Source organism: Podarcis tiliguerta (genome assembly GCF_965153285.1).
Source record: "Podarcis tiliguerta genome assembly, chromosome: 4".
In the NCBI taxonomy this organism is placed as follows: Eukaryota; Metazoa; Chordata; class Lepidosauria; order Squamata; family Lacertidae; genus Podarcis; species Podarcis tiliguerta.
In genome coordinates this window covers 115,943-134,913 of record NC_139537.1, presented here as the reverse complement: position 1 = coordinate 134,913, position 18,971 = coordinate 115,943, and the positions used below count along the sequence as shown (strand labels likewise).

The 18,971-nt window shown below is 62.6% G+C and overlaps 1 protein-coding gene across 3 annotated transcripts in view; it reads right to left on the bottom strand.

The window, feature by feature from the left end:
* Nucleotides 1-3,242: 3,242 nt before the first annotated feature.
* The window catches only part of DCHS1 (dachsous cadherin-related 1), a 31,571-nt gene continuing 15,842 nt past the window's right edge, over nucleotides 3,243-18,971 (bottom strand). For all 3 annotated transcript variants that reach the window (XM_083435943.1, XM_083435942.1, XM_083435944.1), the window contains exons 6-21: nucleotides 17,951-18,955; nucleotides 17,646-17,833; nucleotides 17,362-17,458; nucleotides 17,061-17,218; nucleotides 16,135-16,972; nucleotides 14,664-14,903; nucleotides 13,592-13,717; nucleotides 13,265-13,474; nucleotides 11,830-12,693; nucleotides 11,093-11,206; nucleotides 10,379-10,590; nucleotides 10,072-10,226; nucleotides 9,162-9,292; nucleotides 8,572-8,858; nucleotides 7,961-8,099; nucleotides 3,243-7,751 (exon numbers count right to left, since the gene is read on the bottom strand). In XM_083435943.1, the coding sequence (XP_083292069.1) occupies nucleotides 5,185-7,751; nucleotides 7,961-8,099; nucleotides 8,572-8,858; nucleotides 9,162-9,292; nucleotides 10,072-10,226; nucleotides 10,379-10,590; nucleotides 11,093-11,206; nucleotides 11,830-12,693; nucleotides 13,265-13,474; nucleotides 13,592-13,717; nucleotides 14,664-14,903; nucleotides 16,135-16,972; nucleotides 17,061-17,218; nucleotides 17,362-17,458; nucleotides 17,646-17,833; nucleotides 17,951-18,955 (7,331 nt within the window). In that variant the 3' untranslated portion in view covers nucleotides 3,243-5,184. The remainder of the gene's footprint in view (nucleotides 7,752-7,960; nucleotides 8,100-8,571; nucleotides 8,859-9,161; nucleotides 9,293-10,071; nucleotides 10,227-10,378; nucleotides 10,591-11,092; nucleotides 11,207-11,829; nucleotides 12,694-13,264; nucleotides 13,475-13,591; nucleotides 13,718-14,663; nucleotides 14,904-16,134; nucleotides 16,973-17,060; nucleotides 17,219-17,361; nucleotides 17,459-17,645; nucleotides 17,834-17,950; nucleotides 18,956-18,971) is intronic.

Genomic DNA, 18,971 nt, shown 5'->3' with positions numbered 1-18,971 from the left:
CACTGGACTTAGAAGTCGTGTTAGAACGTAGCATTGTGGGACACGGGTGGCCCTGTGGTCTAAACTACTGAGCCTCTTGGGCTTGCTGATCAGAAGGTCGGCGGTTCAAATCCGCGCAACAGAGTGTGTTCCTGTTGCTCTGTCCCAGCTTCTGCCAACCTAGCAGTTCGAAAGCATACCAGTGAGAGCAGATAAATAGGAACTGCTGCGCCGGGAAGGTCAATGGTGCTCTGGCCCTCGTCATGGTCCTCCATGCTCCAGTAGCAGTTTAGTCTTGCTGCCCACATGACCCAGAAAGCGCCACACCCATAATAATAATAATAATAATAATAATAATAATAATAATAATAATAATTTATTATTTGTACCCCGCCCATCTGGCTGGGTTTCACCGCCCACTCTGGGCGGCTTCCAACAAAGATGAAAAATACACTAAAATGTCACATATTAAAAACTTCCCTGAACAGGGCTGCCTTCAGATGTCTTCTGAATGTCAGGTAGTTGTTTATCGCTTTGACATCTGATGGGAGGGCGTTCCACAGGGCGGGCGCCACTACCGAGAAGGCCCTCTGCCTGGTTCCCTGTAACTTGGCCTCTCGCAGTGAGGGAACCGCCAGAAGGCCCTCAGTGCTGGACCTCAGTGTCCAGGCAGAACGATGGAGGTGGAGACGCTCCTTCAGATATACTGGGCCGAGGACGTTTAGGGCTTTAAAGGTCAGCACCAACACTTTGAATTGTGCTCAGAACTTAGCTGAATTTGACTGGACTTAACCCAGGGCTCCTTTACCATTACCTGTAATGCATGGGCTCCCTGCATTCAAGATGGAGGGCCAGGAAAGGGACTGATCTCTGCTCAAGATGCCAGAGATCTTCTGCCAGTCAGACAGCCCTGGGCTGCAAGGGCCAGCAAGCTGATCCGGCCAAAAGCAGGGCTCACCTGCACCCCACACAGGCTACTGCTAGACACATTGCAGCTCTCTGAGCACTGAGAAGCAGGGGCTGCCCCCCCCCCCCGGTGCACCTGCATGGTTTGGAGTTTCCGTCACACCTTCCCCCGGCCTCTGACGCCCGAGGTGCATGTCATCAGCCCCCATCTTCTTCCTGTGACTCATTTGTTTTGAAGTGCTTTTAAGGTTGCTTATTAAATTGTCGCAACATGTGACCTGATGGTGAAATAAGAGCAACTCCTCCAAGGACACCTCCTGCATCCCGGCTGCTTCCTTCCGAAGGAAGTCCTTGGAGGCTTTTGACGTTGATGAAACACAACAGGAGCCTGGCTGCAGGATCAGCGGAACAGCCTGTCCCGTCAGGCATCCTCTTCTCACACAGGGGAAGCCTGGAGGCAGGACGTGAGCACGGAAGCAAGGCTCTTCTTTCTCCATTTGGAGACGGGGCGGCTGTGGCCCCCCAGAGGTCACAGTGCCCAGCACACAGGCTGAGCATAAGGGCCCCGGAGATGCTGCTTCCCTGCGGAGCTTCCAGGGCGAGCCCCGGAGGAGTCTTGCAGAGTGCAGCCTTCCTTGTGTCCCCTTCTCAGCTCAGTCTAAATGCTAGGGCTTCTTTGCAAGCAGCTTGATGACATCATTTCCCAGTGGATACTGAGGAAGGAAAGACAAAAGACGTGGTCCCTTTTCCCCACTCCGAGCTGTTTGTTTCCGAGGCAGCACATTGTCCCAACTTACACAACAAAGAAGAACCGTAGCAAACTAGGCCAGTTGACTTGAAACCAGCCCCTCGCCTGACCCAGGAGGCTCTCCTCCTCCTGTTCTTGTTCGACTGGTCTTTTGCCCACACAAGTGAGAGCAGGGACAAGAGGAAGGGCGAGGAGGATCCCGACAGCCCAGGGATCAGAAGGGTGTTTGCCCAAATCTCTTCAGCCCGTGGGCAGACTTGGGTTTTAGCCAATGTAAGGCAGAAGAGAGATGCAGATGAAGATGACACACACCTGATAGTTAACACTCTTTTGGCAGGAGAGATAAACAGTAGCTTCCGCTGTGCTCTGGATGCTCACACACTTCCAGGCTCCAGGCTCCAGGCGGCGGCCCACAGGTCTGGGCCCCACGGAGCACTTGCAGCACCAGTGGGGCTGGACCTCAGACGGCCATCCAGCCTCTCTTTAAGAACTTCAACCGTCCTCTGGCGGGAATCGCTTCCACTGCTGAACAGCTCTGACTGTCGGAAAGTTTCTCTGAGTGTTTAGTGGGAGCAACCCGTTCCTCCGCTCTCTCGGGTGCCCTCCAGCCGCTCGCCCCCGAACTGCCGACAAAGGCTCGTGCCCGGGGCAAACGCCGAGGGGAGCCTCCGCCCCAAGCCCCTTCCCAGCTGGCGCGCCTGCCCCGCGGGGCTCCCCCTCACCTCCTGGAGGGCTGCGAGAGGCGGCGCGCTCGGCTGGGTTCGGGGGCTCCAGAGGGGCGCGGAGCTGCCGAGTGGGAAGGGATCCCCCGGGGTCATCTAGTCCACCCCCGTCAGGCAAGACTCGCAGCTCAAGCGTCCAGGTTCACCCGGAGTTCACGTCTTCGGGCCGCTCTGGCTAATCCTGCCAATTGGCCGCCGCGGGGAGCTGAGCCGCCTGATTAGGCGCATCTGCTTCGGGGCTTAGGCTAAGCGGATGAAGCCCCCCAAGCTGAGCGCGCGACGGGGCGGGAGCCTGGACCAGGCGCGGCCGAGGGTGGCGCGGGTCGGGAAAGCCCCCGTCCGCCGTCCTGCCAGGGCCTCCGGAAGCAGCCCCGACGCCGAACCCCTTGGCCCGCTGCGCCGGCCGGGGCTTTCCTCGCCTGGGCGTAGAATGGGGCAGCCCGAGCAAAGTGCACTTGGGGGAAGAGCTGGAGGGAACAGCCGTCCAGGAGGAAGAGCGGCTGCTCTCGCCCCTTCGTCGCCTGAACAGCCACGGAAGCCTCGTCGGGGGCTACGAGCCGCCACGACTGTGCCTCGGCTCTGCAGCTAGAGGCAGCCCCGCTTCTGCCTGCCCGTGGCTGGAAGCACAGGAGGGGCGAACGCTCCTGGCTCGGATCCTGCTTGCCGGCTTCTCTTGGGGGAGTCTGGTCGGCCACTGTGAGGACAGGCTGCCCGACGAGATGAGCCCTTGGCCTGATCCTGGACCCGAAAGCTCTTCCGAGGGTTTTCTGGCCCATTAAGCTGCCACCCACAAAAGGGTCCCCCCGCCACCCCTAAGCGGTTACCTTGCGGGTGCGGGGCCCCGTCTCATCCCCTCAGCCCCTCCCCCCCGCCAAGAAGACGAGTCCTTACAAACACGGTGTGGTTTATTAAGGCATTACTTCAAAAAGTTGGCACTTGGATCTGGTCCCTGCTCAAAAGGAGGGCCAGGGAGGGGGCGGGCGGGGCACCCGGGACGTATCATGCTGCGGATGCTCAGCAATACAAAAAGATACAAAATGCTGGAAATAGGAAACAGATTACAATAAATAAAGAGAGTCTGCCAGGCTGGGCTGCAGTCAGGGCAGAGGGGATGCCAGAGAGGGAGGCTTCAGGACGGGCCTCGTGGGTGAAATGGGCATGGGAGGGGGAAGGAGGGCCACCATCCTCACCCGCTCAGCAGGGGTCTCCTGTGCTTGCCCCTCAGAAAGGCCTGGCCCCAGGGTCTTGTGCATGCAGGCAGCAATTCTGCTGGTAGAGCTTTTCCCGGCCTGGAGAGGAAGTGCCCTCGGCCACCCCCCAGCCCCCTGCGCAGAGCCTTCTGGGAAGCCTGTGGGCAAGGAGCAAACTTGTTGCAGCTTCCGTCCCCTTCCTGCCCCTGCCCTGATGGGGTCTCTCCGCCATGCTTCCTAGGCTTCTTCAGCATCCTGCCCCCGGTGGCCCCTCAAGCTCCTTGTCATGCTGGAGCCAGTTGACCAGCCTGGCAGCTGAACTCTTCCCCTCCTGACATGCTAGCTTTCTATCTGCAGGGCATCTGGCCAGACGCGATCCCTCTTGCCAGCACTGGCAGGGAAGGGGGGAGCAGCTGCTTGGCGTGCAGAAGATCCTGGGTACAAAACTTGGTTGCCTCTCCAGGGAGGCCTGGGAAGTTCCCCTGCCTAGGCAGCTGCTACCAGCCAGAGCTGGATGGGTTCAGGAGACGGCCGCTCCCTCTGCTTGCCCTTATTCTCATGTATGTGCCTGTAGGGCGGGGTGGGGTGGGCAGACAGGGGTGTTTAATTATTGCTACTGTAGTACCATTCACTCCCCTCACTGAAAAAAGGAAGCCAAGGGAGGAGCACTTGGTTATTGCAAAGTCTGCGCTGAGGGTGGGGAGGTATTGCTTTGAAGTGGTGGGGAGTCTGGGATCCCCTGCTTCAGTCTCAGACAAAGAGCAACGCGGACAAGAAGGGCATTGGTGCTGTATCACCCCACGACCCCCACACCCAGTGCCAACCCAGCGTGAGCGAGCAAAGTGAAGGTGCCCTCTTCCTAGGTTAAGATTTGCTTGTGTGTGTGTGTTGGGGGGGGGGAAACCAGCCCCCCAAGGCATGCATATGCCAGTGCAAAGCAAGCAGTGGGAGGAGGGCACAGGGCCCCCTGGCACAGAAGGGGAGCTGGTGGCATCATGTGGGACTGTGAAGGGCACAAGTTGCACCTACCTTGGCCAAGAGAGAGAGAGAGAGAGAGAGAGAGACACGCTTTGGTCAGGCAAAGAGGCCCCTCCATGCTGGCTGCCCCCTTTGCTGCTGTGGGGTCCTGTGAGTCCCATTGCAATTGGAACAGCAGTATCTCACGGGTCTGGAGGGGGCAGCGACAGCCCCCGAGGCAGACCCAGCCCAGCCCGCTCCGTGTGCAGGGGGGAGCAGTGCCCCGTGGGATGGGGTGGGGGTGGAGCAATACTGAGAAGGTGGTGTGTGTCTTCCTGTGAGTAGCGTCTGTACATGGGGTGGGGGCAGTGGAAGGACAGCAGTGAGATCTGCCACAGGGCAGTGGTCCTTGTGCCACGCATGGAATGCCCCCTGGGAGCGCAGCCCATCTCCTGCCACCGCTTTGGCCAGCCAGTTGCCTGCAGAGGGATGCATTCTGCCCCTCACAGCATCCCTTTGCATCCCGTTGCACCGAGGACGGTGACGCAGGGGCAGCTTCTGCAACCCACGACTCTCCTGCAGGCAGATGCAGGAGCCAGCCTGGCAAAGTCCCACAGTCTCGGCTCCAGGAGCGGGAGGGGGGGGGCTTGTGCTCAGTCAACACCCTTTGCAGAGTCCCAAGCTAGATGCGGAGCTCGGCCTCCTCAGAGGCCTCCAGGGAATGCTCGGTGCTGATGGCGGAGGCCGAGGGCCCCTGGGAGACCCCAAAGGGAGAGACCATGGGGGAGCGCGCAGCCAGTGGGGAGAGCGAGGGGGAGAAGCTGGGGGACATGGCGGCCGAGGAGAGGGAGCCCTCGTGGCTGATGGGGGAGCGTCGCAGAGAGGAGGAGGAGGCGGTGGCCAGGTGGGGGAAGGCCCGCCCCACGGCCGGCTTGGGGGGCACGGACTTGGCGCCCGGGTGCGCCACGGAGGTGATGAGGGGAGGCGGGTCGATGCGGGGCTTGGGCTTGGTGGGGAAGGGCTTGCGCAGGGAACTCTCGTCCTTCAGGCGGGCGATTTCGGTGAAGACGCTGGCCAGGGGCTGGAACTGGGGGCACCAGTTGAGGAGGTAGTCCCAGTTGTAGCTGCCGCGAAGCTCCTCATCGCTGGCCACAATGGCCGTCAGGGAGCCGTCCACGCAGGGCTTCCCGTCCTCCGGAAAAGAGTAGTCTTTGGGGGCGGAGGAGACGCTGAGCCCGCAGCCGGCCCCCAGGTAGGGGCCGCTGCTGCCCCCGTCATCCCGGTAGAGCTGGGGGGGCTGGCCGGGAAGCAGCAGGCCCCCAGGCCCCTTCCGGTTCTTGAACCAGTGAGCCGCATCCAGGGTGGCGGGCTCACAGGAGACGTCCGAGAGGCGGTCCGCATCCGTCTGGATGCCCGAGTCGGGCCCGCGCGCCACCAGGTGCTCCTGCAGGGAGGAGGTGACGCTGGACATGCGGGGACACTCGTTGATCATGCGGATTTCGTCGTCCTCGGCCGCCTCGGCGGAACCTCGCCCGCTGGAGTGGGAGGGGTCCAGAGACCCACCCCGGGTGTAGGGGCCGGCCGGTTCCGTGCCATAGCCGGGCAGCGCCTCGTGGTAGAGGCAGTCTCCGCCGGGCAGAGTTGGCTCGCCGTGGCCCAGCTTCTGCAAGGAGCCGCTTTGCACATGGGCCAGATCCACCTCCTTGGGGCCCCGGCTCTGCCGTGAGCGGACCAGGGCCAGCACAATGGCCACGGTGGCCAGCACCACCACCACGCCCAGGGAGGCGGCCACGGCGACCACCAGCAGCAGGTTGAGGTCAGGCACCAGGCCGAAGGAGGTGTGCGTCACGTCCACGGTGACCTGGGCGGAGGCCGAGCGCGAGGCGGGCAAGGGGCTGTGGGCCTGCACCTCCAGCACCATTTCCCGGGGCTCTTGCTTGGGAGGCCCCCCCGAGGGCGCCTGGCTGTCCACGCGCAGGTAGATGGCGCCACTGGTTTGGTTGATCCCGAAGAAGGGAGACGGCTTGAGCAGCGTGTAGAGCACCACTCCGTCCGGGCCTTCGTCCTCGTCCGTGGCCACCACGGACCCAATGCTCTGCCCCCGCTGGGCCCCCTCGGGGACCTCGAAGCTGAAGGCCGGGCTGAGGAACACGGGGTCATACTCGTCCTCCCCGGTCACCAGAACCCGCACGGTGGCCGTGGCCGAGGTGTTGCCAACATCCGTGGCCTGCACCCGCAGCTGGACGGCCTTTGTGCGCTCAAAGTCAAAGGGCTGCAGCGCGTGCAGCTCCCCGGAGCTGCTGTTGATGGCGAAGGCCTCCCCGCCTTCGGACGGCAGGAGGGCGTAGCGCAGCTCCCCAAAGGCTCCCACGTCCAGGTCCACGGCCCGCACGGTGGTGACCAGGCTCCCCGGCGGCAGGTTCTCCCGCAGGCTGCAACTCAGCACCTCCAGGGGGAAGTAGGGGAGGTTGTCATTGACGTCCTTCACCTCCACGGTGATGGCCGCTAGGGCGAAGTGGCCGCCTGCTCCGTCCGAGGCCCGCACCACCAGGGTGTGCAGGGCCTGGGCCTCGCAGTCCAGCGCCTTTGCCAGGCGCAGTGCCCCTGTGGACGGGTGCAGCTGGAAGAGCCCGGCGGGGTCCCCGGAGCTGATGCTGTAGCGGACCTGGCCGTGGGCCCCCGAGTCAGGGTCCTGGGCTGCCACGCGCAGCAGCTCTGCCCCGGGCACGGTGCCCTCGCTCACGGCCACGTGGTAGGCAGAGCGGCCAAACACCGGGGGGTTGTCGTTGACGTCCAGCACAGTGAGCAGCACGGGCACCAGGGCGCTGTGCTGAGGCACTCCCCGGTCCGATACGGCCACCGTCAGGTTGTAGATGGCCACGGCCTCAAAGTCGAGGGGCTCCACCAGCACCAGGGCACTGGCGCCCCCGGAACGGCCCTCCAGCTGGAAGGCGTGGCCGCTGTTCCCGCTGACAATGGTGTAGTCGAGGGCCGCGTTCTCCCGCGTCGCGTCGGCATCTGTGGCTTCCAGGGTGAGCAGGGTGGTCCCCGGGTGCAGGTCCTCCGACACGCAGGCGTTGTAGTGCGGCTTCAGGAACCGAGGCCCGTGGTCGTTCACGTCCAGCACTTGGATCTGCACCGTGGTCCAGGCTGAAAGGCTGGGTGTGCCTCTGTCATGGGCCTCCACTAGGATGTCCAGCGTGGAGCGCCCCGGATCCAGCACCAGCAGCTGCGTGGTGAACAAGGTCCCTGGGAGGGCAGAGAAAGGGCAGTGAGGAGGAATAGGAGGAGAAAGAGAAGAGGAGGAAGGAGAGAAAGAGGAGGGAGAACATCACAAAGAAGAGAAGGAAGAACTCATCCAAAGTCCCGTCCCCCCCCCAGAACTGCCCCTGCCCCTCCAACGCATCTCACAGGGGCCTTTCCGTGGATACGGCCTCCTCCCACTGCTGCCTTCATACCGTTGGTCCGGTGGATGGAGACCAGGTGGCTTGGCCTGGCCAGCTGGTAGGTGACCTCCCCGTTGGCGCCCGAGTCCAGGTCTGTGGCGCTGAGGGTCAGGATGGGGCTGCCGGCTCGGGTGTGTTCTGGCAGTACAACCTGGGAGGACACAGAGGGTTACCTGTCATTCCTGGGCATTTATTTGCCCTCCAAGGTTGTGGGGGAAACCTGTTGGCATGACCTGCCCCCTACCCATGGGTGCTCCTGTGAGGAGCCAAGGGGGAGCGGAGCAGAATGAGGACAATGAGGAGGGGGTCCAGGGGGGAGGCGTGGTCTCTTTGGCACGTGACTGAGCCATGTTGAGCTGAAGGGGGCAACTCACACCCGGACACTTTTTCATATTTGGCACAAGTGATGCTTCAACTAAAGCAGCATCGAGGTTTGTGATCGAAGGTGCTGTCCCTGCCCTGCCCTCTGAATCCTAGCTCTGGGCCACTTTCCTGCACTTTCCACTGCTGCAGAGCTACCCTGCGCAGATTGTTTTGCGCATGGCCTTCTGGCGGGTTCTGCCCTGCCTGGCGAAGGACGTGCGGCCCCTGAGGGGAGAAGCCCGAGGGCAAAGGCTGCGCACCTGATACAGGGCCTGGGAGAAGACGGGCGGGTTGTCGTTGACGTCTTCCACCAGCACCGTGACGTTGGCCTCCGTCTCGTGCTGAGAGTCCGAGGCGCGCACCGTCAGTGCATAGCGGCTGCGCTGCTCATAGTCCAGCGGCCCCAGCAGAGTGATGCGGCCCCCGTAGCGCAGGATGCTGAAGGTGCCAGCGGTGCCACCGTCCAACACCAGCATGTAGGAGAGCTGCGGCCCGCAGTCCACGTCGTTGCCCGTCACCATGGTGATCTCGGTGCCCAGCAGGGCATCTGTGGAGTGGGGGGAGGGGGTCAGAGCTGGGCCTGCCGGGGGCAAAGGCCATGCGAAGCTGTTTGGGGTTGCCCAGGGGGCATGGCTTCTCCTCCCCATCTCGACAGAGGGCTCTGTGCCAGCACTAAGCTCTGCACTTGCTCAGAGGTGCTCATGTCTTCAGGTTTTGCAAGTGGTGTTTCCCAGGTAACACCCTCTGTGCCTGCTTTTGAGGGAGCCGTGCCGAGAGAGCCCCACTTTCCCACAGCGCCCCTCCCCCCAGCCAACCAAGGGGCTTCCTGAGCCCTGTTCCATCTACTCACTCTCAGGCACCCGCACCTCCCAGGGAGCAGGGATGGTGGGGCTGTTGTCGTTCACATCCATCACCAGCACTGTGAGGGTGGCAGAGCCCACCAGAGGAGGGTTCCCTCGGTCTGTTGCGGTCAGCACCAGGCTGTGGGTGGAGGGAAGCAGGAGCGTCTCAGGGACAAGGGGCGCAGCTGGCGTCTGCCTGGAGAATGGGGGTCAGGAGAAGCCCCTCCCCTTTGGCATCCTCTGTACTGGCAGCCTTCAGGAGCCCCCCAGAGGCCCCCCTGCTATTCCAGGGAGCGCATGGCGGGGGCCGAAGAGGGAACTGGCCTGGCCCAGTCACAGAGCTACCTTTTTGGGGCCTGGAGCTTGAAATGTCAGGGGGCCGCTTGGCCACCAGCCACGAGGTCTGGGCAAGCCCTGTTCTCTGCTTCAGTGACAGAACGGACAGCTTTACAACATCTGTGCTCCTGACTCTCGGACTTTGGTATTGTTGAAATATATACAACTTAGACTCAAATCACTGCAGCTCAGATTGGGTCTACTAGACCCACAATTTTTAAGCAACCTGGACTAAAGTTGCTTCTGGGGTCCCCCTGGGATCCAGGGCCCTGAAGCCGAAGCTTCCTTAGTTTCACAGTAGACCTGTCCCTGCCCACCCCCCAATCCCCGCCCTTTCTGGCCTGGCTGCCTCTCCGTGAGTTGCTTCCTGCGAGGAATCCCAAAGAGATTCACTGCACAGTAGAAACACATCAATCAAAACAATTAAAAGCAATTACACAATTTAAACACCACCTCTCTCCCTCTTCCCAACATCAGCACAGAGCCTCAGAGAGGATAAATGTCTCCCCATGGGCTCCTCGCCAGGCTTGTGGCCAGAGTCGCTCCATGGCTGGAAGCGGGGAGGCCGAAGGGCGGACTCACCGGGTCTGGGCCCAAATCTCCCTGTCCAGAATGGCCGCTGTCGTGATGGCGCCCGTCTGGCTGTTGATGCGATAGAGCCCGTTCATGGGCAGAGTCTGGTTGATGGTGTACGTCACCTGCCCGTTGGGACCCTGGTCCAAGTCATCTGCCACAACCTGCCGGGAGAAGACGGGGAGAGTCCTGCCCCCGCTTGGACCTGGCCCTCATGCCCCCCAGCCCCCCCCCCGGGACTCCCTCCCCCAGTGCTGCTCCTGAGGCTCGCCTGGAGCCCCACCGAGGAGCCGCCAGCCCAGAGGACCCCTCCCACCTGGATGACGGGCGAGTCGTAGCCCTGGGCCTCCCAGATGAAGGCCACGTAGTTGGGCAGCCGGAAGCGCGGCCGGTTGTCGTTGACGTCCTGCAGGTTGACGTTCACGGCCATGAAGCCGAAGGAGGCGGCGGACTCTGCCTGCAGCACCAGGCGCAAGCGGGGGCTCAGCTCAAAGTCCAGGCTGCGGGGATTCTGCACCGACACCAGGCCTGCAGGGGCAGAAGGGGGCAGATCGGCCGCCTGCGCCACTCTCCATCCCTGCGGGGAGGGGCCCCGGGGGAAGCCGTGGGGGGCCCACCCTCTCCCTTGAAGGCAACTTGGGGGCCGCTTTGGCTGGCATGTGGGGCCCTCGTTTGCCATGGAGGCCTGCGCTCTGCGTCTGGCAAGGGCAGCCTGCCAGCAAAGTCCCTGGGCAGCGAGAAAAGCTGGACCCAGATGGGCAGATTCAGGGGGGAGAGGCCCTCGCTCCGTGGAAGTGGCACCCTGGAGCAGGACCACATGGATGACGGGTGAGTCGTAGCCCTGGGCCCCTGGTGGAGGAGAAGGGAGCCCGGAAGGGAGGAGGAGGCTCTCCCCTCCTCCAGGACCAAGCAGGCTTCCAAGGGGGCCTTTTGACCCAGAGATGAAGCCGCCTGAGAACACCGTGGCCCAAGGCCTCTCCTCGCGCCCCGGGGGGCCGGCCTGGCCCTGCCCTCGAGGGCCCCTCCGTACCTGAGCTGGGCTGGATGCGGAAAGCGCCCTTCTCGTTGCCGCTGACGATGCTGTAGGTGATGCGGCCTGAGGAGCCGGCTGTGTGGGTGGCTGGGGTGCTCAGCACGGTGGTGCCTGGAGGGGGAGGCAGCCGGGGGGGGGGAGGCCTTTAGAAAAAGAACATCCACTTCCAGAAGGGAACCTGCTTTGTGGTTAGTGGAAGATTCAGGACAGGTAACAGAAGGACTTCTTCATGCAGCACAGAGCTAAACCACGGAACTCCCTCCCACAAGAGGCAGGGGTGGCCGCCAACTCGGATGGCCGTGAAAGAGGTTTAGGCAAATCCATGGAGGAGGAGGGGGGCTCCCGAGGCCCACTAGCCAGGATGCCTGTGCCCACCTCCACGGTCAGAGGCAGCACTGCTCCTGAATGCCAGTTGCCAGAAACCGCAGGAGGGCAGAGTGTTGCTCTTGTGCTCTGGCCCTGCTTGTGGGTAATATTAATATTAATATTAATGTTAATATTCATATTCATATTCAAGCCTTTATCAAAAGATCCCTGGGTGGTGTGCAACATTAAGGAGACATTTTATGGGCAACAGGATGCCAGACTCTGAGGTTTCTTATGCTCCCTTCTTAAAATCCTCTGGGACACACACGCAGTGGCCTTGCTGCTCCCACTTTTGGGCTGGGGACAGACCAGGCAGCCCCCTCCCCTTCTGCTCCAGACTAGCCAGCCAGAGCCGCCCCCGCCCCTACCTGTCGCGGCGTTCTCTGGCAGCGTCACGTCGCTGGTGCTGCGGGGGAAGCGGACCCCCCGGAAGCCCTCGTCCTGCAGGTGGATGACCACCACTCCGATGGAGGAGAGCGGGGGCTCGCCCAGGTCGCTGGCCAGGACGAAGATGGTGCGCTGGCGCTGGGTGAGGGTGCCCAGGGGCTGCAGCAGCTGGATGGCGCCCGTGTAGGTGTTGATGGCAAAGGCGGGGCTGGGGGCGGCCAGGCGGTAGAGGAGGGAGGCGTTGGCGCCCGCGTCGTGGTCCTCAGCCCGCAGCGTGGCCACCACCCGCTTGGCGGGCGTGTTGCGGGGCAGCGTGACAGAAAGGGGGCTGAGCGGAAAGGCCGGGATGTGGTCGTTGACGTCCTGGACGCTGACCGTGACCTGCACGGAAGCACTGCGGGGGCTCAGCGGGGACGAGTCCACGGCCACGGCCACAAAGCGGTAGGAGTCTCGCTGCTCCCGGTCCAGCGGCTGCGTGGTGGTGAGGCGGCCTGTCTGGGGCTCCACCTGGAAGGTGCCCAGCGACTCGTTGGCCAGGAAGTAGGAGACGCGTCCATTGGGCCCCTCGTCCGGGTCCTGGGCCTCCAGCTGCAGCACCAGCGCCCCCACGGGCAGGTCCTCCGGCACCTCGGCCGCGTAGCTTTCCTGGGCAAAGTGAGGGGCGTTGTCGTTCAGATCCAGCACTTGCACGTGGAGCGCCAGGCTGGCGCAGCGTGGGGGGGAGCCGTGGTCGCAGGCCTGGACGGTCAGGGCGTAGCTGGCCACACGCTCCCGGTCCAGGCCTCGTGCTGTGGACAGCTGGCCGGAGACGGGGTTCAAGGCGAAGTCTTCCTCAGAGTCTCCAGCTGAAGGGAGGAGCAGGGGGAGGGTGAGGCTTTCCTGGACTGGCACATGACTGCCCAAACCGCCCCTCATGCTGGTTTCTCAGCTGCCCATGTGTCAATCCTCCCCTGCCTGAAGACTGCCTTACCCACTTCATGGAATTGACACGACAGGCATCCCATAATCCCCTTTCTTAGTCTGGAACTCCTTGCCTACTGGTATCCAACAGGCAGCTTCCCTATATTCCATCTGACATTCAGGGAAGCACAGAAATGCTGGTGCAGCTTTTATCTGCTTTAGCGTTTTAACTTTTTGTAGGCTTTAAAGCATCGCTGCAAATTTTTCTTGATTTTCTTCTTTCATCTTTTTGTAAACTACTTTGAGGTTGTTTTCCCACAATTGAGCAATGTATAAATTTTAATGTAATGAATAAATAAATACGGCTCCAAAGTGGGAAATGGGGGCTGCTTGGACCCACTCTGAAACGAAGGGGGACCAGGAGAAGGAGCCCCTGGTGGGGCAGGAAACCCGCCCTTCTGCCCTCCCCTGCCTTTGGCACTGCATCGCCCCAAGCAGGGAGTCTCCCTCCCTCACCTGCCAGGCGGTAGGTGAGGCGCCCGTTCTCCCCTGCATCGCGATCCATGGCCCGCATGGTGGTCAGCTCCACCTGGCTCTGGTTCTCTGGGACCTCCAGGGAAGAGGCCTCCGCCTGGAAGGTGGGCGCGTGGTCGTTGTCATCTGCCACCAGGATGCGAACCGTGGCCTTGGCCTGGCGAGGGGGCAGCCCCTTGTCCCGCGCGTACACTGTGGGGAGGGGGAGCAGGCTGTGAGCCATAGAGAGTCTGTCTTGGTACTAGAAGGAGCCGCTGGCCTGTGGGCCTCAGAAGAGCCCCCCCCCAGGACCCCCCTCCCCCAGCTTACCTGTCAGCAAGTGCTCTGCACGCTCCTCATGGTCCAGGGAGCGCCGGGTGCTGATCAGGCCCGTGTGGGGGTCGATGGAGAATTCGTCCCCAGAGATGCCGCCGTAGGACACCTGCCCATTGGATCCTGGCGAGATACGCAAGGGAGGCTGAGCATGGGCCCTACTCTTCCCTCACATCGACCTCCTCACAAGCGCAGCCCCACAGGCGCAAAGGCCCCTCTTCCACACCCTCCCAACCACACTTGGCTGACCCCCCCCCCGGCAAAGCCAGAGTGTTAGCAGGGCAGGGACTGGGGGGCCAGCTGTGGCAGCTGCCAGAGGTTGGCATGTTTAAACTGGGCTCCAGAAGCCTTTCAAGATCAGCCTGACATAGAACCACAGGCTCCACTTTGGTACCAAGAAGCACACAGTGTGTCTCTGCCGCATGGGAGCTGCTGCTGCTGCTGCTGCTCTGACGCTGGGGAGTGGGCAGGGCTGAAGCAAGAGGAGGTGCCAAAGGCAGGCACCAGCTAGGCCAGGGGCACCTGCGCTTGCACAGAGCGGTGGTCAACCCAACACCAAATGCTGCTCTTGCCACCCACTGGCCATTCTGGCCATTTGGTCGGGTTGACCTGCTGGGCTGAAGCCACCTTGGCTAGGGCCTGCCTCCTCTGTGGTCCCTCTTGCATTTGCCCCCTCCTTTTGCTCCAAGGATTATCACCATTTAATTCTAGCCGCCCTCTTGTGAGGGAGGTTAGGCTGAGATGTCCTGACCAGCTGGCCAACAGTCTCCATGAGCCAAGTCCAACCTTTCCTCCCCTGGCCCAGCCCGGTGCCCTCAGCCCAGGCTGCCAGAGGATCTCCACCCACTGATGCCCATGAGTTCAGAGGTCTCCAGTTTCAAAGACAGCGGGTGGCCTTTGGCACAATATGCCCAGTGCCGGGCCCAAGGAGGACACAATGAGCCCCCATGGAAAGGGGGCTTGTGCTCTCTGGGTGACCCCACTGTCTGGCCAGGCACTCCTCCCCATCCCTTCCGCTTCTGGGTGGGTGACCCTGCAAATGACCACAGGCCGAGGGTCAGGCTCTTACCCAGGTCGGGGTCGGTGGCATGCAGTTGCAGCACGGGGACACCAGGGGGCAGGTTTTCTGCCACACTGGCTTCATAGCTGTTTCTCTCAAAGGCAGGCGCCTGGTCGTTCACATCCAGCACATGCACAAGCAGGAGTTGCGTGGCAGAGCGCCGTGGCAACCCGTGGTCCGTGGCCACCACTGTCAAGTTGTGCTGGGACACCTCCTCCCGGTCCAGCGTCCTCACGATGGATAGCGCGCCTGGGGGGAGAGCAGGAGGCCAACATTTGAGATGGAGATGGGGCATGAAGGCACTTTGCATCAAGACCTGCAAAAGGGGATCTCATAGTTCTGGGAATCAACTCAGAACTCATTGTTATGGGCTGGAGCAAGACTCTGCTCTCAGATTTCTGGCCAGTCTGACTCCAGCCGGAAATGCATTTCTCCACCTGCAAGCAGCGCAGTTTCATCTTTTTATGTAAAAAAGTGTTCTTCTGCAAAAGTCCAAAGAAGGAAGAGAATAAAGCAGCTGTTATGCAGAAACCCTTGTCAACAATCACTGGAAAGGGAAACCCCAGGAGGATGTCAGTAGCATTGTAGAACAACCCAAAAATGGAATGTCTCCCTCTGTTTTCTGCCAGAACCCTCAGAAGGAGCTGCTGCCCCAAAGGGTTAGCCCCCCCCCCCCCCCGCCAAGCACAAGGTACAGAGTCTCAGACTTCTGCTCCTGGGGAGGTCTGACAACACAGGACTTCCGAAGGGCTCTCACCAACCACCCACCTCACACTAGAGCAGGGGACAGCAACCCTTTTCAGCCGTGGGCCGCTCCACCGTCCCTCAGACCATGTGGGGGGCCGGACTATATTTGGTGGGGGGGATGAACGAATTCCTATGCCCCAGATAACCCAGAGATGCATTTTAAATACAAAGCACACATTCTACTCATGTAAAACCACGCGGATTCCCAGAAGGTCCGCAGACTGGATTGAGAAGGTGACTGGGATGCATCTGGCCCCCCGGCCTTAGGTTGCCCACCCCTGCGCTAGAGGGTCTTAGACCTCATGTTTGGGGTGATTTGTTTTATCTTTCTTCCCCAGACTTGTGCTTTTCCTCCTGGTGACATACCAGGTCCCTTGTCCATGCCTAGGGGCGGGGGCACTGTGCCAGGCCACATCTCGGAAAGACAGACAGACCATTTATTGGTGGCCTATTGCAAGACGGCCCCACAGGGCAGGGAGGAGGGACTGCTGCCGCCACCAGCCAATCAGCAGAGCGCACAGCCCAAATAGCAGGGTGTGCAAAAGGCGGGAGAACACAGGCTCGCCTCACCTGCAGAAAAATCTCGCGGGGGGAGGACTGCTCATATAACCGAAGGACATCCCTTACATCCTGATGCAGTGCTTTTTCCCAGCTCCTGGGAAGGCATGGTGGGATCCTGCATACACAGACCACAAATCCCTGCACGGCGGCCTGGTACCTCCCTCCGCCTCACCTGTGTTGGGGTTGAGGTGGAATCGCCCGTCCAGGTTCCCTGCGCGCAGCGCATAGCTGACCCTCCCGTTCTCGCCCAGGTCCCGATCCCTGGCCACCACCTGGAGCAGCAGGAAGCCCGTGGGCTGGTCCTCAGGGATGTCAATTCTCGAGGGGGAGCAGAACTCAGGCCCGTTGTCGTTCTCGTCCGTGACGAAGATGTGGGCGGTGACGGCCGCCGAGTGGCGCTGGCTGGCGTTGAGCGCCTGGTCCGTGGCCTGGACCACCAGCAGGAAGGCCGACTGAGTCTCGCGGTCCAGCGCCCCCTGCAGGCTCAGCTCCCCGCTGCGCGCATCCAGCTGGAAGGGGGCTGGGGGAGGCTCCTGGCGCAAGAGGCTGTAGCGCAGTTGGCTGTTGGGCCCCGGGCCGTCCCCGTCCAGCGCCTGGAAGGTGAAGAGGGACGTGCCAGGGGCGGCCCCCTCAGACACCACCACAGTGACGGGGTCCTGGGGCCACGTGGGAACGTGGTCGTTGCTGTCCTGCACGTGGATCTCGACCAAGACCAGGCGCTGGCTGGGGTAGCCCTGCAGGGCGTCCTCCATGCTGACTTGCAGGCTGTGCTTCATCCCGGCTTCGTAGTCCAGCTCCTGGGCCACGTAGATGTCCCCCGTGCCGGGGTCCACCACAAAGAGGCCGTCCCCGCTGCTGCCCCCCACCAGCATGTAGGTCACTTGCCCGGGTGCAGGCGGCTCTGGGGGGGCCACACAGCCAATGAGAGAGCCCGGCTGCAGGCCCTCCGTGGGGTGAAAGGTCAGCACTGTAGTGTCGGGACGGGGCAGCAGGCGGGCTGTGGACACCACCTGCAGAGGGAGGGGAGAGGTTAGGAAGGGGCCTGGGGTTATCTGGGGCAGGCCCAGCCCCACGCCCGAGGCAAAAGAGGGCTCCTACTTGGATGCGCACGGCTGCTGTTGTGCTCTGGGGGGCAGCACCTCGGTCGCTTGCTGTCACCGTGAAAGCGTACTCGCCCCGGTCTGCTTGGCGCAGCCGCGTGGCTGTCCGCAGTTCCCCGGTGGCCACGTGCAGGGAGAAGCGCTCTGCCCAGGCACCTGCAGGGAGACAGAGAGAGAAGCACTGGGGGGGGGGCAGCCAAGGGGAGGCCCAGGAAACCCTCCGGGAGAAGGAGTGGAGGCCTGAAACCTCTGGGCAGAGTGGGGCCTCCCAGGAGCCCAGCCCAGGAGGACCTGTTTACCTGACAGCGAGTAGAAGACAGTGCCGTTCTCTGCCTCGTCTGGGTCTTTGGCCCTCAGCGAAGCCACCAGCAGCCCAGCCGGCTTCTCCTCCAGAACCTGGGAGGGTACAGCAGAGGGGTGGGGGGAGATGGAGTTGGCAGCCATTGCCTGGGCACGCAGAGGGTGATGCCACCTCCCTGCTCCATGATCCTACCATTCGGGCCCTGGCCTTCCTGCTGCCCTTTTTGAGGATCTGCCAGTGCCCCCAAGAGGTCCTTCCTGGCCCCCTGGATCCCTCGCCCACCTGGAGGAGGAGTTCGCGGCCCTCGGCCACGTGCAGGAAGGTGGGCGCATTGTCGTTCTCATCCAGGACAGTGACGTAGACGGTGCCAGTGGTGCTGCGGGGCGGCGTCCCCCCGTCCTGAACCACAACCTGGAGCTGGTAGCTGGCCTGCTGCTCCCGGTCCAAGCTCCTCCGAAGGCTCAGCTCCCCTGGAGGGTGAGGAGAAGAGGCGCTCAGTGCAGGTGAGACACCCAGCTGCGCCCTCCCCAGCTCCCCGCGGGAGCCCCTGCTGAGAAGGGCCTCCCACTCCCGCTCTGCTCCCTCACCAGTCTGGGTGTGGACCAGGAAGTTCCCCTCGGGCGGCACCAGGCGGTAGGCCAGGCGGCTGTTCTGTCCCGCGTCCCGGTCGCTGGCCGTCACCCGGCCCACGCTGCTGCCGGCCGGCCTGTTCTCGGCCACAGTGAAGAAGTAGCGCTCCTCGCTCAGGCGGGGGCTGTTGTCATTCTCGTCTGTGACGGTGATGCGCACGGTGCTGGTGCCCGTTTGGCGACCCTCGCCCTCCCCGGCCACCGCCAGCACCGTCAGCACGTACAGCTCCTGCACCTCCCGGTCGAGGGAGCTGCGCACAAACAGCCAGCCGGTGTCTGGAGCGATGCCAAAGCTGGCCGCATCCCCCTCGGCCCGCAGGTGGTAGGCCAAGGGGGCGCTGGGCTCCCGGGCCAGGGCTCGCACCTGCAGGAAGCGGGTGCTCACGGGCACGCCCTCGCGCACCTCCACGCGGTAGGTGAGCGTGTCAAAGATGGGGCCGTGCTCGTCGGCCGCCTGCAGGTGAACCAAGAGGGTGAAGGTGGCACTGAGCCGGGGGACCCCGCCGTCCTGCGCCAGGATGACCAGTCTGTAGGGGGCGCCGGTCTCCCGCTGCAGGGCCCCCGCCAGGCGCACCTTCCCGGAGAAGTGCTCCACGGTGAAGGCGCTGGCCCCTCCTGAGGCCAGTTCAAAGCGCACCTGCCCGTTCGCCCCGCTGTCGCGGTCCTCCGCCTGCACTGTGTAGACCACCGTGCCCAGGGCAGCCCCCTCAGGCAGCAGCACTGAGTCAGAGGGGGCCGGGAAGGCGGGTGCATTGTCGTTGACGTCTGTGATGCTGATCTGCACCCGAGTGCTGCTGTAGGCGGGAGGGGAGCCGCTGCGGGCCTGGACCTCCAGGAGGAGGAGCGGCTGGGCCTCATGGTCCAGCGGCAGGCTGGTGTGCAGCTCCCCCGATTCTGGGTCCACCGAGAAGTAGCCGTGGGGGTCCCCCGAGGAGATGGAGTAGAACACACTGTCCAAGTGGCCTGGAGGAAGAACAGA